At 43.4% G+C, this 16,218-nt stretch overlaps 1 protein-coding gene across 2 annotated transcripts in view; it reads right to left on the reverse strand.

The window, feature by feature from the left end:
• Positions 1 to 16,218, reverse strand: part of SDK1 (sidekick cell adhesion molecule 1) — a 382,650-nt gene that overhangs the window by 45,138 nt on the left and 321,294 nt on the right. Inside the window, exons 30-35 of one of the 2 annotated variants that reach the window (XM_074553324.1) lie at positions 13,387 to 13,588; positions 11,468 to 11,571; positions 9,377 to 9,447; positions 4,915 to 5,050; positions 2,985 to 3,044; positions 880 to 981 (exon numbers count right to left, since the gene is read on the reverse strand). In XM_074553324.1, coding sequence (XP_074409425.1) covers positions 880 to 981; positions 2,985 to 3,044; positions 4,915 to 5,050; positions 9,377 to 9,447; positions 11,468 to 11,571; positions 13,387 to 13,588 — 675 coding nt within the window. The remainder of the gene's footprint in view (positions 1 to 879; positions 982 to 2,984; positions 3,045 to 4,914; positions 5,051 to 9,376; positions 9,448 to 11,467; positions 11,572 to 13,386; positions 13,589 to 16,218) is intronic. The other variant, XM_074553325.1, reaches the window with a different exon arrangement.

A 16,218-nucleotide genomic window follows, 5' to 3' on the forward strand; every position in this document is an offset into this window, starting at 1 on the left:
GCTGCTGCAGAAATGGAGAGCAGAACGAACGGGGATTTCAGAGCCTGCCTGCCTCCCCCCAGCTGGGATCTCCACAACCACAGCCCTGCTGGCAGGAGGGCAGCAGCCACTCCAATCCTGCCCTTCCCAGCTGGATTTCTGGGGGGACAGACTGGCTGGGGGTTATCTGGGCTCTCACAAAGCACCCGCTCCTCAGGGCATTCACAGAAGCGTCTGCTCAACTCTTCCGTCCTCATTTCCACCTCCAGCCTTCCAGTGGGGGGAAGGATCTTTTTTAAACATTTTAAAATGATCAAAAAGGACTCAGGCACCAGATCCAGATAAGCAAAGGCCTGAGCAGTGCCACTGAGCGGGGCTGGATGCAGGGACAGTCTGCACACTCCTGGGAGCACCCAAGCCCTGTCTCCAAAACCAGCACTAAACCAGACATGCATCTCCTTGCTTCAAGAACACAAAAACACAGCCAGTGTGGTGCCAGGCAATGCCTCTACACAGAGAGTTATAAAATAAAAGGATCAGCTTTCTGAGTCTCCCTTGTTTTGTAGTTTTGTTTCTTTTCCCTTGTGACTTTGCTGTGCTCCACTTTTCACTTCTTTAACTCGAGTCAATTTTTCCCTCAAGGTAATTTGGTATGAACAGTCATCTTCCTGCAACTCCAAAAATATTTTCTTTTCTTTCTTTCAAATGTCCTTTCTTCCCTCCTTCCTGCAGACCAACTGGTTTTCCAATGGCAAGAAACTGCCAGTGCCTATTCCAGGAGAGTGGGCAACAAAAAACTGTCAGCAATAATGACTGGTGAATTTTTCAAATAATGCCTTTCCTGGAAAATTATTGAACATTATCTGGAAAAATAAATCAACTGATTTTCTTTTCACCTACCTGCTTCACCCACAAACACTTCCACTGGTGTGCTGGTAGGGCTCTCACCAATGACATTATATGCTGTCATTAGTACTTCATATCTCTTGTATTTCTTCAATTCTGAAAAGGTAAAATATTACATATTAACGTTATATATTATGATTTATACTGTATTACAGCTATCTTTTAGACTCCAACACCTCTATCTCCAGACTTGTCTCTCAGAATAGAGCAGTGGCAATAGAACACTACAATAGTGCAATGTCTACTTCGAGCCTTCCTGAATTCACACATCACAACAGTATTTGCATCATTTTGAAAGACATTTGTGATGAAATGGCAGGATTTTCCAGAGTTTCCTCACAGTGACACTCCAGTGAGAGGAATAATAATTTCTCTCTATTTCTTATGGATAACTAACCAGAGGAACATCTCTAGGTCATTTTTAAGTACAGAAAATGGCAGGATTTGGCTTTGAATGTCACCATAAGGTCTCATTTTGACCTGGTACTGGTAGGGAAGAGCCTGGCTAGCATTTGCCTAATCCCTGGGATGCTGATTTAGGGGGAGCATTTGGGAACTGCACTGCTCTAGAACAGCTGAAGCAGGTGCACAGGGAGAGTGCAGTGGGGAATCTGGACCATTCCAGGTCCTCCACAGGGATCTTCTCCTCCAACATGACCACAGCCCGACCATCAATCACAACCAGAAAAGAGAATTTGAAGGCTGGACTCCATTTGGACACCAGGCAACAAATTTCTTTGCTGACACAGAGAAACTACTCTGACAGATGAGGTGAGAGAGTGAGAGAAGCGTGAAAAAATCTAAAAACCCCAATTGTTTGTGGGTAATTAACAGATGCAACAAGGGTGGAGCAGAATCACATCAACGTCATTGAGGGAGGCAGCGCCTGAGTAGTTTCAGATTTTGCATTTTCAGGATGAAAGAATCAATCCTAACAGATAAATTTATCATCTACAATACTTAACAGGGAAATTAGAGTAAGAGAGCAATCAATAATATAAATTGCCCTATTTAAATGAGCATTGAATTAAGACACGCATGGCCAGAGGTCCAAATTTCTCCGTTTGCCAATAATTTTCCCTGCTATCTATGAATCAGAGTCCCCTTAACACAGGGCTGACAGTGTGCCATTGGTTTGGTATGGTTCAAAAAGTCTAATTAGGCAAGTTTGTCTAATTTCAGTGTCCCAGAACTGTTTATAAGTGTTGTGCTCCAATATCTAACTGTGACTTCAGCATCATTCCCCAGTCTCTGGCATACTGTAAATTATACCTAATATAGCCCCAATTTTTTAAATGTCATGTCACTAAATTTGGATGGACTGCAAAAGATGGAGCAAGCAAATCAGAAATAACAGTGCTGAGTTCATAAACAAACAATAGCAAGATACACACGTATAGTACTGGGCAGCTTGCACAGGGAAACTGTTTTTTCTGCCATGAGAAGTCACAAGGGAGATTTTAGTGTTAACTGGATGTGGAAGAAAATGGAACACGAGAGTTCATGCATGCAACTTTCAGTGGGGATCAGGCTTCATTTTTTCTTTTTTTTAGTCCATCACAATCTGTGACTCAAAAGCCTTGGGCAAAACCTATCTAGCGAACCATCAGCACCACAAAGCAACTTGCCTTTTAACTCTGTCGAATGTTATTTTATTCATTTCCAATTGAAAACACCTCTGGAGATGCACATAAATTCATTGGGCCCTTTCTAAATTGGCCTTGTACTCCATGGAATGCCCGAGCATCGCAATGCTTGAATCATAGGACTAATGATGTGATACAGCTAAACTCAGATGGACTGCAGAACATATAGCAAGTGAATCAAAATTCATTTAGCATCAGCAATGCTGGGTTGTTACAGTCACTAATGTTTTACCTTCCCAGCAGCCACATTTTTACAACAGCTACCTACTTGCATCATCGATGTATCTGGGTGTAGGGGAAACAAAAGGCTTAAAGAAAAAGAAACTGGAGAAAGCCAGAGTCATTAATCTGTGTTGATTTCTGCTGGATCCACGGAGGAGAGCCACAGGAGTTTGCCCATGGTACATTTTGAACCATTACAAAGAGTCTCAACTGAAGGCAATGTGCACTTACGTGTTAATTCATACGTCGTTAATGCAGAGCTGCTGTTCACTGTCTTGAAGCTGCTTTGGGCTATTCAGGGTAAGCAAAGCAGAAAGCTTGTTACAGTGCAAGGAAATAGTTATTGCAAATGATGTACAGCAGAGACAGAGGCAAATGAGGCAGCACACCCATACACAGTTTAAGCTTTAGGAATATACCTTGAAGGGCAATAAAATCACATCACTCTCTCGTAACACATCGAGAGCATCTCGCCCACATGGGGCTGTTTCATTTCCTCCTCAAACAGAGAGCTCACAAATACACAACACAAAGATGTTCTGGCTTTTAGATTAAATAGAACAAATGAGTAAAAACGAAATGATTTCTAGGGGCGAAAGCCCACAGTGGTGCATTACATGCTGATTTCTCGAGATGCAAAATTCAAAACCTGAAGAGCTGCAGAGTGCTGAGCTGGAAGCTGGACCACAAAGTGAACACTTACATCAGGGCAGGACCTGTTTCTTTAAGCGTGAATTTGATTTCCCTGAAATTGATTTCACTGAAAGAATTCAAGATTCCTGCTGTGAGTGAATTGTAATAATATGCTAAGCTGTGCAAAACTGTGGGTCAGTGAGGAACAGAGGTGTTCTAAGGTGAGAGTTATGAGGAGAAAGAGGGAAATTTAGCTTAAAATACATTTGTCTCCACCCCTTGCTCTCTCTGTCTCTTGACTCCCTGGAGAGGTGCAGCTTGTTTTTTCTCCTCTACAGTAATTAGGAATATAGCTGCAGGGCCAGACAAAAAGAGGGAAAAGACAAAACTGGTTGGTTTCACAGGCTCCCCATCTTGTGAGAGCATCCAAATTCATGATTTCATAATGTACACTGTCAGTCATTCAGTTTTTGTCTGAGAAAAACCCTTCTGCATTCCTACACCTATGAGAGCTTTACATCTCTGTCCTGGTTCAAGCTGCTCAGTCCGAGAAGTCTCAATTAGCTCTGACCACATAAGTGAGGTCAGAGTTAAAGGCTTACTTTATATTTAATGCACCTACTTATCCACACCCACATTAAAATTCACTCTTGCTTTTGTAGAAATCATTTCTATGGGTTCAGGAAAGCATAGCAGATGATATAAGATATTAAAATAGTCTCACTGAACCCTATTCTGCTGCTCTTGGAGTATTATCTTATTCTGAATATTCCAGTGACATCGAAGAGGACAAAAGCTGGTCCCTACATGAGCACATCTCATTGCTGGACTTTATTTCTCAGGCTACTGAGTGTTCACATGTCTGCCTCACATCATCTTATTCTGCCTATTCTTCTCTCTGATTTCCTTTCTAGCCTTTATCTAAAAAGCCTTTCATTTTTTTCTATTATTCCTCTCCCTCACCACCTTCTTTCCATGTGAGCCATAAATCCCAGTGACTAAAATGGAAAGCAGGCACCTAAAAATTCTTGCTCATCTTTGCTATTTTCTTCTAAAATGTGGACAAGCACTTTGAAATTATAAAAATTCTATTTTAAAATTCTCCTCAGCTGTTTTCCTCATACTGTAAAAAGAAAAACAAAACGTCAATTATAAAAACTATTGAAAAAAACCAACAAGAAGGGAAAAAGTTGCCAGCTGAGGAAAATGAAGTGTCTCTTGTTTGAAGGCAGAACAAAGCGTACCAGGGTAATTATCAAGTGGAAGTAGGGGAAGCAGAAAATCAGAGGGTACGTGGGGGACAGACCATCAATTCCAGCACGCTGGCAGAGATCAGCACAGACCATTACAATGCTGATCACACTCAAGTCACTTGCATTTTTCAGCATCTTCAGGCTGATTGTGTAAAACCTGAATTATTCCCCGCTCTCTTAGAGTTACACTTTATTTCCATGGGGTAAGAGGGGTGTGCAGTGCCTGGTGCAATGACAGATTACCACGGTGGGATATTTTAAGGTCCAAGGCTTACGTGTGAGCTCTGCTCTCAGGGCTGAGGGGTTCTGGATGGTTTTGGATTCCGTGCCGGCTCCGGTGTCGTAGTCCAGCTCGCGGTAGTAGATGCGATATCCCAGCAGGAGCCCGTTCACGCTCTCCATCCTGGGGGGCTGCAAACACCCACGGGAAGAACAGGCTGGTTAGGATGGGCATGGACACACACGTCCTGATCGCAGGACAGTCTTCGTTTGGCATTATTTTACTGAAAGACTGATGATCAAATAAAAAAGAAAATAAAAAGGAATAATAAAAATTGTTCTGGCTTTGATTAGGAAGACAAAACTAGTTATTTATAATATCTATATATATAATACATAGATATTATAAATATATATATATATATAAATATATAGATAAATATAATATTTATCTATAATGACAACCTCATAGAGGCATTTAGAGAGAAGTTACAGTGTGATGGGCTCTGGTGTGGGCACAGAGGAAAACCAAGGGCTCCTCCATAAAAGCTCAGAGGCGTTTGGCACATACAGCCATGGGATGGCTCAAATATGAGTTTTTTTCTTTCAGTATCATATTGGGAGATGCTTAAGGACAAAACATCTCAGCAAGGCTTCTCCAGCAGCCCCTCACATCCTCCTTCAGCTACGGATACACAGCTGGCACACTGGAAAGGAGATTTGTATCTGGGTGGCTTGCTTAGGTAGAGACAAAGGGATTCCTCATGTTTTGAAAAAAATTACTTTCCTGAGTCTAATGCAGGATAAGAACTGTAGAGAAGAGATGCCTTGAGCCATTTATCTTCTAAAGATTCTTTAACTGAAATTTAAGGGACTGAAAGTATAAATGAAAAGGGTTTTAATGATAATCTTGCCTTTAATCCAGAAAAATCCCTACCAGCCTTGAGAACTTTACTAATGAAAAGCATTGTGTAAAAATTAACTGCTGGTGTGAAACACTGTCACAATAGAAAGTAATGCCTCATTTAACTTTAATGAAGAAAGTAAGGACATCTCGACAGAAATGAGGAAGATCTTTGGTAATTCTGCTTCCAGAAATGACATGAATTTTCCATTACTCCATTACAATGGCAAGAGGAGGGAGAGAACTGTCCTGTCCCAGTGCCAAGGAGCTTGCTTTGGGTGAGGGCTGAAGGAATGAAGTAGAAAGACTGCAGTTCATGGAAACCAAAAAAAGAAAATTACATGAACCAGAGCATAAGGAAACTACACCTGCTCCAGGAGGAAGCTGCCTTCTTTGGCAGCTGTCCTGCACAGAGCCTGCTGAAATCAACCCAGACCCTCCCAAGATTTCACTTGCTCTGCCTGGGTGGAGATATCTTATTCATCATTTCATGCTCATCATGGTGCTTCATCCTCTGGCAAAGCTCTGACCACCTTTCACTGTTATTTGGGATCTGAGTGGAGAACGATGCTGTGGGTACAGGATTGTGAGGGACCTCGAGGGCCATCAGGGCTGGGAGCTCCCCATGCAGAACCCACCTGCTGAAAGCTTCTCTCACAGACAGAACAACCTCCAGAAACCAGAACAACCAGAAATGGAGCTGATTCTTCAGCCTCCCAGTATTCCTGATGGAAGCTGTTCCCAGCCTCACCACTCGGGCGGTTAGAAACATTCATTTAATTTCTAATCTAAATAATTCATAGCCAGTTTCTAACCATTTGTTCCTGTGCTAACATTGCCTTTTGGGTTAAATTGTTCTTCTCCCTGTGGGGTGTTTACTCCTGTGATGTATTTTAGAAAGGGCAATCATATTCCCTCTACGACTACATTTTACAAGGCAAATAAATCAAGCTCTTGTACAACAGCCTTTCCCAGTCTCAGGCTGAGAGCCCCTTGTCCAAGGGACTAAGAAAATAGACCAAATAAAGTGCCAGGTCCCTCCAGGGCTGCCCTGTGATGTTACTGCTCATGGACCAGCTGAAACACTCTCCTGTGCAAGAAGATGAGATGGGGTTACTGGAAATTATCAGTAACTCTCTCCTGATATTTCCTTTTTTCTTTTCCAATCTTTTGACATTTTGTTTTCTGTCTTACATTGAAGTTACTTTAGCCCTGATGGTGCCCTTGTAGAGAAGGGCTCCACAGCACAGCAGTGTCATTGCCTACCTATTTTAATTTTTCCTATTAATTAAGACTTTTCCTATTTTAATTACGAATAAACTTTTTTTTTTTTTTTAATTTAAGAGAAAAAAAAAGCTGAAGTGGAATATCCTGCAGAAGTCTAAAAGGAAAACCCTGCTGAAGCTGAGGAGGAGACTGTGACTCCCTGCTCTACCATGTAACTGCCTTACAAGTAAAGCTTTATTTCACATTGTGACTCAACACTGATGTTATTGTTTTCATATAAAACAATATATAAAAAGAAAACATTGCTTTCTTATGCTATCATGTGATTCTCCATCTTTTCCTTCCTTGAGATTTAGGACAGGAAAGCTCAGAAAATAAATAGCTTGCAAACTGTCTCTCTTTTTGCCATGGAAATGATGATTTTTTCCTGGAAAGGGTACTCTGCTAAAAGGTCAGGTCTTCCCCTTCCTATCTGTCTTCTGTGGACAAAACTCTGCTTTTGATGTAATGGATTATTTAGGATTTTGTAGAAAGGCCTGGGGGATCTGCTGAAATAGGTAAAATGGTTATGAGTGGCAGCCCATAATGTTGTACAGAAGTAAGAGAAACATCCTTGTGCTGTTTCTAAAGAGAAATAAATAAATAAAGACTGAAATGTAAGTTTGAGTAATTGTTATCTCTAAGGTAGAAGCAGAACAGTACATGATCCTGATGTTAAGTGTAACATCCTCCAGAACATTTGAAATAACCCTGCATTATTGATACAACAGACCTCACTGGAAATTACTTATTTTCTTCCTCCTTTAAATTTAAAAATAATGGACTGATTGGACGAAGCAGCTGAAAGCCCAGATAGTGCATCGAGAATCTGTTTTGTGAATTATTAACACAGCTCAAAGTTAAAAATTTAGCTTTGCTTGGAAATCCACTCTCCCATTTAGCTCGACTGCTGTTTTCAGTTTACATTATTTCTTAGACACTGCTGTGAAACTTCCTCGTAATTGGAGGCTATTGTGGGACTTCAAGATTTTTGTTTATTTGAAAAATATAGTACGGTTGAATTACCAGGACCTATTAATATACATGTGGTAATGACATATAATCGCCCACAACTCCCTTGAGATGGCTCTGGCACAACAACCCCATTTCACTTTCATGAAATGAAAAGCATCCAATTACCTAAACAACCACCTATTTCACATTAACTACACACCAGTAATCAGTCAGCTGGGGGAATGTTTATTTCTGTGGTCCATCGTGCCTCACATCCTCTTTGTCCTCTCTTTCTGCCCATTTTTCCCCTTTGCTGGGGGCTCTTGTAGGTGGGGAGGTAGATTTGCATCTCTCCATAATTCCTCTGGCAAAACTGCTCAGCATCTCTCCTATTTGCTCAAGATGCTGTAAGCAACTCTGCTGCTCAGAACTCTCCTGTGTGAGCTGGGCCAGGCACCCAGCAGCACAGCCAGGCAGATTTTCAAGTGCTGCTGCACACCAATAAACACACCCTCATCCATAAATTTTTCTTCCAAAAATGCAAGGAGTCCCATCTGTACTGTAAATGCATATGTACATTTTTCACTGTAATGCAATCTGTCCAAAGTCATCCTTATGATGTTCGGGGGGCATTGTCTGGGGAGCAGGGTGGGCAGAGGCTCTCCAGGATGGGTTGTGGATAATGTGCAGTGCCCCACTGGGGTCCCTCTATTAATGCTCACTCCGCAAAAAGAAACCTCAGGCACTGGATCACAAAATGTTCCTGCATCTCCCAGGAGGTCACGATTGAGAGATAAAGGAAGGCAAGGAAATGCCAATATAAAATGCAGACTTGACACAAATACTTCCCCATCCAACCCGGAGAGACTGCAGAGAGCTCAAACTTCCTTTCTTTTCTCTGAAGAAACTCAATGTTTCCCTCTCAGAGTCAAGAGGGCATGTGGAGCTCCTCAGAGGTATGAATGGGATCTCAGGCACTGATCTCAGGCTTCTGATCATTCCAGCAGCAGGAGGAGGCTGTGCACAACGTGAGCTTTTGATTACCTGATCTTACCAACACCATCTCTGTGGAGTATTTTCTGTGTAAAGATGCACAACCATGGAGAGCAATGAAAGGGCAGAAGAATCTGACAAGAAACAATCTTGGACATGGCTACAGGCACTCCTTTACCAGTGCCCCAGTGAGGCACAAAGTGAAAGCAACTGACAGGAATCTCCATTCATCACTAAAATTTATGCTAGATCAGGTAAATAAGGAAGTAGCTGCAGTCCTTCAATGTTAGTACAATACCTCCAGCTCAAGAAAATGTCCCTGGCAATGTACCCTTAAATTCAACAAGTTAAAGCAACCAAAAAATTGTTCACAGGAACATCAGAATTTTTCATTTACCTACCTGCCACTGCACAAGGACAGAAGAAGTCGTGTGGGGAGTTACTAACACAGAGCTGGGTGGTTCATCTGGAACTAAACAAGAGAAAAAGAAAACAAAAGCAGTTACAGCACGAGGGTGGAAAAGGAACAGCTTTTCTTTCATTCAAGTTCTTTTTCCTCACTGCTGAAGGAAATCTAGCCCAGCTGCTTCAAGGTGGGTCCCAAAAGCAGCGTGGTGGATGTGGATGCTGCAGCCCAGGGAGAAGCCAGGATCTCCTCTTACATCCCCTGCTCCACCTGGGGCCTTGGCAGCTTGGGCACAGCAAGAAAAGCTCAGGGCATAAACCTGGAGGAAGCTGCAGCAGCCAGCTGCTCACAGACCACCAGATGCTCATCTGTAAGGAAGTTAAACCAGTTGTGTGCTGGCTCCAAAGGGTGAGAAAACTGCACCCTGAAAAATTCAGGAGATTTTTTGCCACCTTTGGGGCAAGCCTGCCTTGAATTCAGGAGTTTGTGTCACATAGCCACACATTATTTTAGTCAGGACAGCTTGATTTACCACAGATTAACCCTTGCCTGTGCCCATGGCCTGTGGCACTCCCAGACACCACACAGCAGCTCAAAGACACCAAGCAAAGGCTTATCAGGAGCTCACAGCTCTCCACAGTGCAATGCTCAAGTGGCAGCACTGGGGCTGCTCAGCAGAATAAATGCTCAATTTGTTGAGGAGGTGAGAAGCTTTCACAGATTTTTCCCAGCTGTCTTGTGAGGAGGCCAAGCACAGCTCTGGATCCACTGTAGCTAAATTCAAAGAGAACTTAAAATGAAATTTTAAATTCCAAACCAGTGAGTCAGTGCTGCCTCATTAGCACCTGTTACAGGCTGCACTGACCCTGCTGCTGCTGTGCAGGAAGGTGGAGAGTCAGGATGCCTTTAAGGGGCTGCTTAGCACATTGGTCAGGTATTAAATGGGTTCCTGTTTAACATCCCACATCCCTGAGCTCTGTCCTCTCTCTGGTCTTCTGATTTCAAGATCACATTCCCTGGCAAAATGGCTTTCTATTATATGTCAGTGTAATTTCTAACTCATCACTCCTTGCAGGAAATAATTCCTAGCACTATATATATATTTATATATATACACACACATAACCATAGAATCACTTCGGTTGGCAAAGACAGCACTTCCTAGCCCACTGCTAATTCATGTCCCCAAGTGCCACAAGCACATGGCTTTCAAATCCCTCCAGGGATGGGGACTCCACCACTGCCCCAGGCAGCCTTAGCCAGTGCTTGAGGAACCTTACAGTGAAAGAATTTTCCCTAATATTCAATCTAAACTTCCCCTGCTGCAACCAGGCCATTTTCTTATGCCCTACCACTTCTTACTTGGGAGAAGAGATTGACCCTCACCTCATAGCGCCCACATATATATATATTTATCCATGTATGTATCCCAGGATTACCCAATTTCCCAGGGTAAAAGCAGGTACTGATGCTTTTCCTACTTTGCAGAGTTCCTTTCTCCATTCAAGACATCAGAGCTACTTCTGCATTCAGGCATTGACTTTATACAATCAAGGAATTAGAAGCTGATCTCTAAGGCTAAAAATAAAAGCCTTGTCAATGTCATTCACAGTTTATTAGTCCTGATCTGCAGGATTAAATGCTCATGTTTCCAGGAGCTTCATACTCTTTCTTACTTATACCTCAGCAATTTTGCCATTCTGCAGACTGACGTGGATTGTGAGGGGAAAACAATTGAAGAAACTTCTTCAAATGTATGCAGGGCTCTACATTTATTTTTAATGCTCTCTTGTAAATTATTCAATTTCTGCAAAGATAATGGTTAGTGAAGAGTTTGGAAGCCAATCAAACGAAGTTTAAATCCATTTTGAGACTCCTGAAAGTATGATTCATTATCAGAGGGCACAGCAGGACACTTGAAGGCTGCCTGTTAACTCAGCCGTATCTCATTGCTACCTGCGTCAACTTCCTGTGGACAAAACTGCTTTGCCTGTTGGTTTTCACTCCAGCCTCCTTGGAGAACACCCTGCAGTGGCTTCAGGAGCCCCGGGAAGCCCCCAGTGTGCCTCTCCTCCTCCTCCCTTACCATCCTGCAGGGTTGTGACCGCCTCTGTCTCCGCGCTGAAGTCGCTGTCCCCGATGTCGTTGGTGGCCTTCACTCGCAGCTTGTAGGAGGTGAAGGGGTTCAAGCTGTGGAATGGGGAAAACAAGGCTGAAAAGGGGATGCAATCTTCCTCCCTCATCACAGCTTGCCTCCACAGAGAACCTGCCCACCAGAATCACTGAGAAGTTTGTGTCCTCTCCCCATCACCTCCTTTGCAGTCTCCCCCATCTGCCATCAGCACCTTCCCAGGTGTCCCCTGCCCTGAGTTTCCAGACACACTCATTTATTGCTGAATAAATGAGACCACCAGAACACAGACCTGAACCTGCAGCTCATTGAGCAGCCCACAACTGGGGCTTGCTATCTGAGTTCTGCATGGCTGTGCAGAGCCTGGCTTTCAAGGTGCTCTGCTGAGATATCCTCCAAAGCCATCAGGGCCAGCCCATCTCTGAGCGTGGATGGGCAGGACAGGTGGGGAGGAGGGAGGAGACGTGCCCAGGGTCAGCCAGGGCCCAGCAGGCTCTGGAATTCAGAGTGCCAGCTCCTGACTAATCCCCTACACCACACCACTTGATCAGTGCATTTTGCTCCTGCTGAATCCCAAATTAATGCCATTACTTGGATTATTTAATAAAGACTGTGACAACAGGTTCCCTGCAGCTCTTTTATCTATGTGGTGCTTTAAGATATGCAAAGAGTGATTTCCAGCTGACATAACCTTGCAAAGATGATTCTGGCTTGGCTTGGCAGGGGAGGTGAAGGGGAGGCTGCCTTTGGAGTCGCAGGCAGAGGTTTGAAATGCAGAGCTGTAACTTACAGGGGATTTCACTAATTAATTGGTAGTGTCTAACCATCCACTGGCAGATGGAACACTGACTACAAACCCAAGTTACTTGTAAGGAATGATTAAACAAGAAGGATAATGCATTCTGATGGGCAGCACTCTCACATCCATGACTCTTCTGGACTTCCACAGGAAAGCACTTTTAGCAAGGGGGAGAGGAAATCTCTTTTAGTAGTGCCACCCTATCAGGACAGAATTACTTACCTACAGCAACTTGATTAATGTGAATCATCCTTTTTGATCTTTTGTTTTCAGTCATGCCAATGTCAAGTATAAGTGACATAGATGGTTTTCTTGTTTTTGCAGGTTTTGACTGGAAAGATCCTGGCACACAACCAGTGAGCTGCCATATACCACAGCCACTAATGCTTTTAATAACAGACCCAAAAAATCTCTATCTGAATGCTCAGAATACCTGATTCTAAAGCCTAAAGCTCACAGCCTTTTAGAAATAATCTGATTTGTACTGGCTCGTCAACAGAGGAAATGGACAGCAAAACAAGTACCTGCTCGTAGACATTCAATTACTTCTGCTGATGTTACAAGGACTTTAATTACACCAGTATTGCAGAGGATATAATGAAGCCTGAATAACAAAGTTTAAACATTCTGATGCTATCTATAAACTTCAGTATGGAAAATACAGATAAAAATGGTTCTCATTTCATCTGGAAAAGCTTATATAGAGATAATTGCAATGCAGCATTCGGAGTGGATTTTAACATCAGTCACTACTGAAAGGATTTTTAACTAGTTGTATTTTACAGAGCACTGTGTAGCTACATATGATTTAGCCTGAGTAGTGTTATCTGTGGTGTTGAGCTTCCAGGAAAGGCTTCAAAAAGATGCACTGCAGTCTAACTTTAATTAGATTTATTGCATGACCTTCAGCAAATCTCTCAACTGCTGTTCACAACACCACCTCTAAAATGGGAGCAGTGGCCTCACTTAACCTCTCTCCCCCAAAAAGAACATGAAGCTGAGTGAGGCTTGTTTTGGTTTCCTAACCAGTGGGAAAGTGTGGGAATTTCTGTGCTAGCCTGGGTTCACGTGGTACCTTTCGATCAGGCAGGATGTGGCCTCGTGGCTGATGGAGGAGGAGTAGGTTTGCCAGTCCCCGTGTGGCAGCTCCCGCACTTGGACTGTGAAGTATCGGATGGGAGATGATCCATCGCTGCCAGGGACCCAGGTCAGCACCAGGCTCCGGGAGGACACGTCAGCCTGGGGGGTCATCACCTGCCTGGGAGGTGCTGGTCGCTCTGCAATCAAACCATAATTTAGCTGCTTTGAGAGGAAATTCAAAGCAATGTAAAATGAGACAGCCTGGTCAGATTTTCACAGTGGCAAAGCCAAAGGGCATTGAATGTTTGGATTTGCCACGTGATGTATACAACTATCCCATTCCTTAACCTTCTACTGCAAGAGGGAGCAGTAAAACTGATTCTTATCTGCCTGCATCAAAGGTCACCATAGGATATAAACCTTCCTCACAGCAGACCTCAAACTTGGGGGGGTCTTGACCTGGCCGGTTAAAGAAGAATCATCAGGACTGATAGCCAAGCAAAGCAAGGCAATCTTTAATGAAACTCAGCTGTGCTTCTGGCTGCAATTGCTCTTTTGACAGAATCTGTTTGTAAATCAGCTCCCTTTTTAACCTGTTCTTACTCCTTGGTACCAGGAACTCTGTTCTCTCTGTGCTATGCAGGGTCCTCTTCCCCCTGCTGAGGCAAGAGGAAGAGGTGGGCAGGAACAGGCTGTTGTGTGGCAGAGTCCAAGCACACAGAGCTGGTGCTGAATTCCTGTACCAGGCAAGGAACCAGGAGGCATCAGCAGCTCCTGGTGCTGCTGCTTCCAAACCCCAGCCTGGAACCAGCAGAGCTGGGGCTGGAGCACCTGCTGCAGGTTCCTTCCAGAGCTCCCCAACTCTTCCCTTCACACCCACTAACCTTGAACCTGCAAAGTCAAACCAGGCAGTGCTGAGGGAGATCTCTCCAGAGTAATTACCCTCACACCTCCGGGATGAGCAGGGAATGGCAATGCAGGTGTAAGCATGCCAGCCCCCAACTGTTTCATTACAGATCTCCTTTCCCGTCACCGCGTCTCTGCACTCCATCGATTTCAATAGAGAAACTCTATAGAGTGAGGAATAATTGTTTAATTGTTTATCATGAAGATTATTGATTCTGATTAAAATGTGTGGCATGTAATAAAGCAGAAATTGATTGGAGACACCGCAGTGACTTGCTTTTGAGAAGCAATTCAATTCAACTTCATCAGCACTTGTTTCCATAAACACACCTCTGCCTGCCTGATTCCTCTCAGCTCCGTGTGGCCAGCGCTTCATTTCCCTGCCAGCCCCTACAACCATTTCCTGCATGTTTTGGCATTTCTCTGCAGCCTGCTCTCGCTGACATCAGTGCCCAAAGACTTGTAAGCTATTAGCTGGAGGAAGCCCTGGGTGCCAGCAGCCTGCGAGCAGCAGCACGACGCGAAAGGTCAGTGCCTTACACTGACAGGCAGAGACAGGGACGTGGGGTTATTCCATGCCAGGGAGGGAGAGTCATGCAGGGATTTTATACATTCTGCTGATAAGCTCTGCACTTTTGGGCAGGTCAGATCTTGCAGTCAGTCTCCCATGATTTGGCTTCTTTCTGCTGCTAATGGGAGATCTTAAAATCTCCCGTGTTGCAGGATATACTCCCTGACTGTTTGTACAAACCCATTAGTATAAAGGGTTTATTTATGGGAGTTTAGCCACAAGCAAATGCAAAGGTGAGACTGTCAGTGCAGGCTTGAAAGGCCACATGACTCTATAGACTACTTTTAATTTCTTGCTACATTTCAGTTTTTTAACTCAGTTCTGCTCTGATCACCAATGTTGACTATTCTGAAGTGTAGATTCAAAGCACTGCAGGAGAAACTCTGGAGAATACAGCCACAATATAACTTGGGATCTATAAATCACAGGCACCACTGCAAAATGTAAAGATTTACACTGGGATTAACCAAGGATTTTACAAGGGCAAGAGTGACTAATTTTGTTAATTTTCAAGAGAATTTTTGTGTCTGTCTACCTTATCAAAGTCTATGAGGATTTTAAATACATCTTTGTTAACAGGAATTAGATATCTTTTCATTCTAGAATATTTATTGTCATATATACACATTTCAGGTTAATTTATTGTTAGCAAAATAGCTGCACTGGATAAATTTCTTTATCATCCCCTTTTATAATTCTTGCAGATGTAAGAAAACACTTTGTTGCCCTTACACTTTATATGAGATCAGTAACTTGTGGTTCCCAAGCACGTAGAGACCCAGCAGAGTTGTCCATCAAAAAGAGAAAGGGATCATGTTACACAGTGATTTGGGTACTCAAGATAACCCTAAAGCATTGATAGCAACAAGGGGTCACTGTTCCCACAGTGCAGCTGGGAGTTCTGCCTTGAGCTGTTGTGCATCCTTGTGCACAGTCTGGGGAAGCTCAGCACATTTTATTGAGCAGGAGAGGCTCTGAGCTTTGAGAATTCACATTTTTTGGCACGGTGGGTTTTTGTTGGAAGCCTCTACATGTCAGGCTTTGAACCTCTCCTTTGACAGCAATCAGACAGGGTGGGAGAAACCTTGAGCTGATAAATCTCTTTGATGGACAGTACCTTTAGTAGAGGCACTTCCAATTCCCTAATAAATCTCCAGAGGTTCTTTCTCTGAGGAGTGCACTGTTATGCACTGGGAAGGCTGCACATGACCTGCAGAGCTTTGCCAGAGCGAATTTTAAATCCAACCAAACAGGCCAGAAGTAGCTGAAATGCATCTCACAGGCTTTTGCTGCTGGTAGCTGAACATCAACTTCCTCTCTTCTTAGAAATGTTAAAAGAAAAATAATGAG

This window comes from Zonotrichia albicollis, chromosome 16 (assembly GCF_047830755.1).
Source record: "Zonotrichia albicollis isolate bZonAlb1 chromosome 16, bZonAlb1.hap1, whole genome shotgun sequence".
NCBI classification, from domain to species: Eukaryota; Metazoa; Chordata; class Aves; order Passeriformes; family Passerellidae; genus Zonotrichia; species Zonotrichia albicollis.